The sequence below is a fragment of the Alosa alosa genome, chromosome 21 (assembly GCF_017589495.1).
Source record: "Alosa alosa isolate M-15738 ecotype Scorff River chromosome 21, AALO_Geno_1.1, whole genome shotgun sequence".
Classification (NCBI taxonomy): domain Eukaryota; kingdom Metazoa; phylum Chordata; class Actinopteri; order Clupeiformes; family Clupeidae; genus Alosa; species Alosa alosa.
This window is the reverse complement of record NC_063209.1, coordinates 15644746-15654745: the sequence shown is the minus strand read 5'-3', so window position 1 is coordinate 15654745 and position 10000 is coordinate 15644746. Positions and strand designations below refer to the sequence as shown.

General features: G+C 47.7%; 1 protein-coding gene across 1 annotated transcript in view; it reads left to right on the top strand.

Moving 5' to 3' along the window:
- tjp1a (tight junction protein 1a) overlaps window positions 1-10000 on the top strand; it is a 175402-nt gene that overhangs the window by 153509 nt on the left and 11893 nt on the right. Inside the window, 6 exon segments of the mRNA XM_048232177.1 lie at window positions 309-335; window positions 1587-1669; window positions 2244-2454; window positions 4393-4493; window positions 5126-5416; window positions 7645-7938. Of these exon segments, the coding sequence (XP_048088134.1) occupies window positions 309-335; window positions 1587-1669; window positions 2244-2454; window positions 4393-4493; window positions 5126-5416; window positions 7645-7938 (1007 nt within the window).

The following is a 10000-nucleotide window of genomic DNA, read 5'->3' as shown; positions in this document are numbered from 1 at the left end:
ACACACTCCTGGGCTGGTGTGATGACTTCATCCGTGCCTCTTGAGGATTGTCGAGGGAAACGTTTCCCTAGTGCTGGCTTTTAAAGGGGTTCTAAGTTGTCATGACGACCCCAGAGCCTCCACTTCCAATTATCTAAGTGCACTTAAAATGCAGCCTGTAAATTGACCCAAACCCCCTCACACACAAACATACACATACACACCTCTACACACACACACACACACACACACACACACACACACACACACAACTCCACACGGCATGTTTAATATGAACACATTGCCTCACTGGTTTACTTCCTTTACAGAAACGCAGAACCAAGACGACACAGAAAGTACGTTTGTCAGTGCATCAGCTTGATATGCCTATCCATAGCTCCTGTTAGAGTCTACCTTATAGCTTTATGGCTACCTCTCTTTCTTTTCTTTGTTTGTGTTGAGTTGTATTCATTTGTTTATTTTAATGGCCTGGTCATGCACTTTATTTTCTCTGAATGGAACCTTCTGGAACGTGTGAAGCCCAAGCGGGTTCTACATGGGGTCAGCCCTGTAGAGAGCTACTGTATGCTTTTAACGGGCAGAAATCACTCTGTCGGACATCAAACATTCCCATTGCGACCCATGCTTATGCCTCTTTCAGTTGCAGAAAGAAACACACACACACACACACACACACACACACACACACACACACACACACACACACACACACACACACACAGACACGTTTTATACTCTATTTTCAACTAGAATTAATTGAGCCAGGTTTGCCCTGGGAAGGTGCTACTCCGGCCATTGATTTGTGACGTAGGTTGCTCTTTTCAAAGAGTAGACTTAGTTATGTAAAGTCCCCCCATGCCCCTAATCCCCAGCCCTGGCCCATCACAACCTCTCCAGTGTGCCCTCATTGGCTCCCCAGTTGCTAGGGTGATGGGAATGATTGACAGGCGGCCATGTTTCCCCTTCACCTAGTTCCCATGATCCTTTATTAGGTCACCCCTGCACAGTTTAGTCTAGTTTCAGTGTAAGCAATTGTTTAACCCCCCATTCATGCAATGCATTGTTATTTTAGTCTCACCACACACACACACACACACACTTTTTCAAGAGCTTTGAGCCTGTAATGAAGCCGCATGTTTCACTTCCATCCTTACCCGTACACACACACACACACACAGATGCATATACACACTTCCATCCTTACTCGTACACACACACACAGATGCATACACACTTCCACATCCCGACCTGAAGGTAGAACGCCCCTTTAATTATGCATGTGTGTGAGAGAGATACGGAGTTAAGAGTGGTGTTTGTGTCTGAGTGTGTGTGTGTGTGTGTGTGTGTGTGTGTGTGTGTATGTGTATGTGTGAGAGAGAGCTATATGTGTGAGAGAGAGAATGTGTGTGTGTATATTTGTTTTTGTGTGTGTGTGTGTATGTCAGAGAGAGAGAGAGAGAGAGAGAATGTGTGTGTGTGTGTGTGTGTGTGTTTGAAGAGCAGACACAGACACCTGATCTCAGCAGGTACTGTTAATGTAGACACGTGCTCAGACACTCAATATGACCTTTACCTGCCATCTGCAGAGAGCGAACCCCGCGACGCCGGCACCGACCAGCGCAGCTCCGGAATCATCCGCCTGCACACCATCAAACAGATAATCGACAGGGTGAGAAACACAGGACCCACACACACACACACACACACACACACAAACACACACACATATGCATGGTGTGCAAATATGTTTCATACATAAGAATGTAGCATATACACAGTCCCATCTTCTTCATACTCAAGTATGCAGTCTAATCCCTGGCCCCTATAGTGGCTTGGTTTCCTCATAGCGCACCACTGCCCCCAGCAGGTTGTTGTGGGTACAGCGTTATTTTTCAGCCCACCTCTCGTGCCCTCTGTTGTGATTGTGTTTATTCATGCTGTTCACCTCTCATTTGTACTGCAATTAAGTCAGTAATGAATTAAAGGTTGATACAGAGGGCACTGCCATAGACGGCACGGCAGGGAGCACACACACACACACACACACACACACACACACACACACACACACACACACATATGCAAGTAATTATGTCCAAGTAATGGGAGAGAGCTGTCCTTCGTATCTGTATTAATTAACATTATGTTTTTTGTGTGTGTGTGTGCGTGTGTGTGTGTTTGAGTCTGTGTTTATCTTTTGTGGCTGTTCCTCTGTGTGTGTGTGTGTGTGCCCTCGTCCTTAGGATAAACACGCAGTGCTGGACATCACCCCTAACGCAGTGGACCGTCTGAACTACGCGCAGTGGTACCCCATTGTGGTGTTCCTCAACCCCGACAGCAAACAGGGGGTGAAGAACATGAGGAGCCGCCTGTGTCCCGAGTCACGCAAGAGCGCACGCAAGCTCTATGAGAGGGCCCTCAAGCTGAGGAAGAACAACCACCACCTGTTCACAGGTGTGTGTGTGTGTGTGTGTGTGTGTGTGTGTGTGTGTGTTGTTGTTGCTGTTGCTGAGAGAGATACAATGAAAAGAAAGATGGTGATGTAGTGGAGTACATACTTGACATACTTTGCCAGTGTGTGTGTCTGTGTGTGTCTGTGTGTGTTTCTGCATGTGAGAGATTGGCAGGGTTGATTGACTGTGCCAGTGTGTGTGTGTAGTAGAGTAGAAGGAGGGTGGTTGGAGGGTATTCCCTCACGTGACGTCTCATTTAGGGAGAGATGGAGCATCCTTGTGTGTGTGTGTGTGTGTGTGTGTGTGTGTGTGTGTGTGTGTGTAGACTATCGTGTGCCAGAGTGAGCTCCCAGGAGCGGACAGGAGTTGTCAGGCAGTCCCAGCAAGCTTTTGCCCACACACACACACACACTCACTTTCTCTCACACCCACACATACACACACACATACAAAACACATATTCTCTCTCTCACACACACACACACACAGACACACACACACACACACACATTCACACACACAGTTCCCAAACACAATGACCAGCTGTCACTCACAAACAGAGGCCAAATAGTGCACATCACACACAGACACACACACCCTGCCCCCTCTTCATGTGAGACTTCAAACACACACACACACACTCACTGCTCGCTTGACTTACGTGTGCATATTTGCATACGCTCGCATGAACTCAGACTTGCAGCCTGGTCTACCTGAAACACACACACACACACACACGACACACACACACACACACACTTCTGCATGAATGGTTCTCAGGGCCAGAGTCAAACATGCGTACAGCTGGAGAAGGACTCTGACTCGCAGACTCTGGTGAAGACCCTCAGGCCTGTATGTAAGGCCTGTAAGCTCAGGGCTACACTGGACACCATGGCAGAGTTATGGGACTTTCACACACATAGTCCCACGCACATATGCATACGCAATGCACACACACACACAGTCAGAAACGCGCGCGCACACACACACACACACACACACACACACACACACACACACACACACACACACACACACACACACAGTCAAACACACATACATACACACACACACACACACATAAACACACACACACAGTCAGAAACACACACACACACACACACACATACATACACACACACACACCACACACATTGCGCTGTCTCCAGTGGACCATATGCTGTAGGTAGCTCTTGAGTAATAATGAATAGTGTGGGCGTAAGTGTCTGTTTTAATGGCGCTGTTGATCTGAATGGCTGCCCTGATGGGTCTGCAGATTGAATTAGAGGCCTTGTTAACTCCTCTGCCCGCTGACAGGGGTACTTTAGGCCAGCACGCACCCCGTAAATGTCCCTCAAGAGCCACCGTAATGGGCCCTGGCTGCATTAGCCATCTCCCAGAGGTGACTTTCAGCTGCGAGGTAGTCAGCGTTATCGGGATCCGGAAACCCACCATGCTCTTAGGTTTGGATTTCGTGTGTGTTTGTGTGTGTGAGTGTGTGTGTGTGTGTGTGAGAGTGAGTGTGTGAGTGAGTGTAAGAAAGATACTGAGAGAGAAGACAGTGTGTGTGTGTGTGTGTGTGTGTGTGTGTCTGTTTGTGTGTGTGTGTGTGTGTGTGTATGTGTATTTCGCATATGTGTTTTTGTGTTTGTGTGTGTGTATTTGTGTATTTGCCTCATGTGTATATGTGTGTGTGTGTGTGTGTATGCATGTCTGTGTATTTGCACATGTGTGTGTATGTTAAATGAGCAGCAAAACTTGACACTTGCTATTTCCTGGAACCAAATGACCCCAAGGGTTTATGATTACAAAGACCGTGCCCTCTCTTGTGTGAGATTCATTCTCTTTCCATCTCTCCTCTCTCTCTCTCTCTCTCTCTCTCTCTCTCTCTCTCTCTCTCTCTCTCTCTCTCTCTCTGTGTTTGTATGTGTGTTTACAGCAACCATCAACATGAACAACATGAATGACGGATGGTACGGTTCCCTGAAGGACACCATCCAACAGCAACAGAACCAGCTTGTCTGGGTTTCAGAGGGCAAGGTGAGACACACACACACACACACACACACACACACACACACACACACACACACACACACACATATTTTCTTCTAGTCTGTCTAGTCTTTCAATTTCTCACATACTGTACTTGGCCCTTCACAGTCTATCAGTGTGCCAGACTGTTTCTCTCTACATGTACACACACTAACACACACATTCCAGCTACAGTTTAATTTGAAATCCATTATGTGAAATCCTTTTGGATTTTGCTTTCAATTTTTAATCAGATGTGCTAATATCCGTGTGTGTGTGTGTGTGTGTGTGTGTGTGTGTGTGTGTGTGTGTGTGTGTGCGTGCATTCGTGTGTGTGTGTGAGAGAGTGTGTGAGTGACTGCTGTCTTCATTTAGTATTTGCTGCCACAGGGCCTTCATCTCTTCATTACTCTACATCAGACTGAACTGCTCTAATACCCGTCTCAGTTCTAGTACAAGACTTACGTCTTTCATCTCTCTCTCTATCTCTATTCTATACCATATCCATATGCTTCTTCTTCATTCTAACTAATATTCTCTCTCTATATATATATATATATATATATATATATATATCTATCTATCTCTCTCTGTCTCTCAGGCGGACGGTGCCCTGAGGACGACCTGGATATCCATAGCTTGACCGGCTGTCGTACCTGTCTCGCGCCGGGGCGAGAGTACAGCATGTACAGCCGCGGACAACGCCGCCACCGCGATCGACTGGGAGGACCCGATGCAGGCGGCGCCCTACACCGACCAGGAGCTGGGCGAGGGCGGCTGAGCAGCAGGCGGACCGCCACGCCGCCCGGGCGACAGCTGACCGCATCCTCGAGCCCGTGCAGCAGGACATGGCCGTGCTGCAGCAGCCGCCGCCTGGATACGCCGCCGTGGCCGCCGCTGCCGCCGCGCTGGCCGCCTACCCGCCGCCCGTGGGGAACCGGTGACGCCGCCCGGCGTGCGCTGGAGCGCTCCGAGCGGCCGGCTTCAAGGGCCCCGCTCCCCAGGTAGCGTTCCTGCGCGCCGTCCGCCTGCCTTGCTGCCTGGAGGCGGTCGTGTGCGTCCGCAAGGTGTTCTGGAAGCGCTATTGACAGGAGACAGGGCCTAAACACAAACAAAACAAAACAAAACAAAACAAAACAAAACAAACTAACAAAAAAAAAAAAACAGACCAACTAAAAAAGAATAAGTTAACTCTACTAATCTGGAAGCTCTACTGTCAGGACAGGTGTAGGTATCGGAGTTGTTTAGGTAACGGTGTTAAACTGGATGCAGGGAACTGAACCTGGAGTGAACTCACTGGAGGTGCTATTGACCGTACTAACTATAAACAAACAAACAAACAAACAAAACCATATGGAGGTGCTATTAAGAGAAGAGAAGAACAGTACTCAGTATTATTATCCCTTTAGTGCGCAAGGATGAGGAGAGCTCACAAAGCACACGTCTAGTTATGATATACCTCTATATTGTCTATTCTAGATTATGCATTATATTATATACCTCTATATTGTCTATTCTAGATTATACATTATATTATATGGGAAAGTCAATATTGAAATGTCTAAGTGATAATTCTGCCAAGTATTTATTGTTGCTGTGACTGTGTGTGTGTGTGTGTGTGTGCGTGCATGTATGTGTGTGTGTGTGTGGTGTGTGTATATGAATGTTTATTTTTTCGAAAGCTAAATAAGAAGAAGCAGGTAATACTATCCAAAGCCAAAAAAAAGGAGATCTTCTATGCTACATAACTGAATGCCTAAGTAACCATGACTGCTGCTGTGGTGTGTGGTGGTTGCTGTTGTTAATTACTCCCGATGATGTCGATGTTACTATGAATATCCCTCCCAGTGCCTGTGTGAGATCTAACTCTACCCTGTAGCGGGACTCGCTGAGGTACATCTGGCCCTGATCTGGCCTACATTTGGACTGCATTTAGCCTGACTTAAGACTGGCTGTAGCCTAGATTTGACCTGGTTTTTGGGGCTGATTTTTGCCTGGTTTTAGACTGGTTTTGGACTGGTTTTGGACTGATTTTGGACCGGTTTTGGCCTGATTTTGGCCTGGTTTTAGACTGGTTTGAGCCTGGTGTTGGACCTGGTTTAGACCGGTTTTGGCCTGGTTTTGGACCGGTTTTGGGCTGTTTTTGGTAGGTATCAGGGCCTGGGCCAGATGTGCATCAGGTCTATCGCTGTGTGTGGTCTGTGTTAGCTGTTGTTGTTGTTTTGATTCCAACTGAAGTTGTACCAGAACGTATCACCGTGCATGATGGTTAATATCCGTGTAAAATCGTACTGCTGTAATAGTATTTATCGGGTTCACTGGACCAACATGATATATACAAGTCTTCTTATGTGCTGGATTAAGAAATATCATTAAATATAAGAAAGGTTGTATGTAACCTATTATATTAAAGACCAAGCAAACTATATAATCAACTGAAATTCTTGTCCCGCTGTAAGTCTTTACAACGTAGAAGAACTGCTATTAGAGGAAAACAAGAAAGAGCTTGAATAGAATGCAAGTTCTATATATTGCAGAATACTGCGTTTATAGATGTTAATTTAGCGTGTTTATCTTGCTGCTGTGTAAGTGTGACCATCTCAAACAGCAGCTTAGTGTCTGGTGTGTATCTGGTGTTGTGACAGTGCCAAGCGTGTGAGGTTTGGTGTGCGTGTCTTAATTGTGTGTGAAGCTACTCTGTTGTGTAATTGTATACTGTATTGAAGATACATAAGCTGAAGAAAACTCTGAAGTAACGCTCTTGGATAAAGTGGTACGCTCAGTGGCGGTGTGTATGCTGTGTGTTGGCCAGAGAGCACAGATGTCCATTCTGTATGGTTTGGTGTCTGGTATGTCCTCTACATGTTTGTAAGGGCCTTAATGAATTGTTGTGAATGTAGCATGGCACATGACGCGTGTGTGTTGGGTGAGGTTTAGATGAATGTTTCATCCTGTGCTGTAGACTTTCACAACATAACAGGAGTGTGTGTGTGTCATCGAAAGTGTTTTCAATGGTTTAAGGGTGTAGGACTTGTGCAGGTTCCGTGTGTGTGTTTATCTGTGTTTGTACAGTATATGTGTGTGTGTGTGTGTGTCTGTGTGTGTCTGTGTGTGTGTGCCAAGTTGTGTGTTTTAAACGTCTTTGACCCGTCCACAGACAGCAGAGCCGGCTGCTGCCGCGGCCCCTGTGCCGGTGGTGGAGCCGCTGGCCCAGACAGCGCCCCCTGCAGCTCGACACTCTCCAAGCGCCGCCATCGCGACCGCCACCCCGGAACCCCCCTCCACCTCCACCGAGCCCCCCCCACCCGTCACTTCCACCACCAACTCCAACTCCAACTCCAGCCTCACCCTCCCCGAGGCTGGGCCAATCAGGAGCAGCCCTGTCCCAGAGCTAGCCCCGCCCCCGGGTCACGAGCCCACCCAAACCGGGACGCCCGGGTCGGAACCAAAGGTACCTCGTCCTGGATGGGGGTCCAGTTCGGCTCGACTCGGGTTCTCGCCCTCTGCCCCCAAATACACCCTCCTCCACTTTCTGACTTGTCTGCCCCCCCCCCCCCCCCAGACCACAAGCTCCGCCGTCTGCCTGCGTGTGTTTGGCCACGTGCTTCTCTCTCTACTGCATGCGTGCTACCCGGCTGTGTGCCTCTAGGTGTGTGTGTGTGTGTGTGTGTGTGTATGTTAATATGTGTGTTTATATATGTGTGTGTGTGTGTTTGTCTGTGTGTGAGTGTGCTTGTCTGTGTCTGTGTGTGTGTGTGTGTGTGTGTATGTGTGTGTGTGTGTATATATGTGTGTGTGTACTGAGGAAGCAACACTGGTAAACAGAAGTCTGAGGCCGCTGTGTGTGTGTGTGTGTGTGTGTGTGTGTGTGTGTGTGTGTGTGTGTGTGTGTGCGTGCGTGCGTGTGGTGTGTGTGTGTGTGTGTGAGTGTGTGTGTGTGTGCGTGCGTGCGTGTGGTGTGTGTGTGCGTGTGTGTGTGTGTAAGTGTGTGTGTGTGTGTGTGTGTGTGTGTGAAGTTTGGTGTGTGTGTGTGTGCGTGTGGTGTGTGTGTGTGTGTGTGTGTAAGTGTAAGTGTGTGTGTGTGTGTGTGTGTGTGTGTGTGTAAGTGTGTGTGTGTGTGCATGTGTGTGTGTGTGTGTGTGTGCGTGCGTGTGTGTGTGTGTGTATGTGTATGTGTGTGTGTGTGTGTGTGTGTGTGTGTGTGTGTAAGTGTGTGTGTGTGTGTGTGTGTATGTGTGTGTGTGTGTGCATGTGTGTGTGTGTGTGAAGTGTGTGTGTGTGTGTGTGTGTATGTTAATATGTGTGTTTATATATGTGTGTGTGTGTGTGTGTGTGTGAAGTGTGAAGTGTGTGTGTGTGTGTGTATGTGTGTGTGTGTGTGTGTGTGTGTAAGTGTGTGTGTGTGTGCGTGTGTGTGTGCGTGCGTGTGTGTGTGCGTGCGTGCGTGCGTGCGTGTGGTGTGTGTGTGTGAGTGTGTGTGTGTGTGTGTGTGTGTGTGTATGTTAATATGTGTGTTTATATATGTGTGTGTGTGTGTGTGTGTGAAGTGTGAAGTGTGTGTGTGTGTTTATCTGTGTTTGTACAGTATATGTGTGTGTGTGTGTGCGTGCGTGTGTGTGTGTGTGCGTGCGTGCGTGTGGTGTGTGTGTGTGTGAAGTGTGGTGTGTGTGTGTGTGTGTGTGTGTGTGTGTGTGTGTGTGTGAAGCTCGCTGCCTAGTCACTGCTGTTTCCTCCTCCTTGCACGGCTCTTGCAGAGTGACCTCTGGGCTCCTTCAGTTTCCTTCTCTTCTTTCTTTCTTTCTTTCTTTCTTTCTTTCTGTCTCTCTTCCAGTGGTGTGTTTTAATATAATTTGGCCACATCAGCCTGAAACGACTGCATCCCAACACACACACATAGACAATTCACCTCCGTTCCACAAAGAATACCCCCATTTGCCTTACCGAGACTCTGGTACCGCAGGTGCAGGCATTCTTAGTGGAAGTGATGTTGACCTCTCAGCACGATGCGAGCGTTTCAGCCACGGTGTGCTGTGTGTGTGAGTGTGTGTGTGTGTAAGCGACTAGAGATGGCACTAGTGTTAACGGCAGAGTTAACGTGGACTGAACAGGTAGCATTGGTTCTCAGCCTGTCGTTGGTAAAGATCATCGCTTGGGAGATATAAATATATATATTTGGGTCATTTTTGTGTGTGTGTTTGTATTTTTACGCTGCTTTACTGACTTTGAAAGGTAGCCTACCCCAATGGAAGCCCCCACACACACCACCACCAATGACTTGTTTGTTTCCAAGGCTTGGAGGATGACTTTGTTGTCTGTTTAAAGGGCTACTTTTCAAATGTCACGTACAGTAATTTGACTCCTGTGTTCCGTTGTGGATGGCTGCTGTCCTGCAGTGCTGGTGGTCTTCTTGTCCTCCTTATTATTGTGCCTCATTTGGCTCCGTTTCTTTGGTGCAGGTTTTGTTCTGGTTTCTCTGTCCCTTTTTCCCTTCTTCCTCCTTGTTTTGCTTCTTC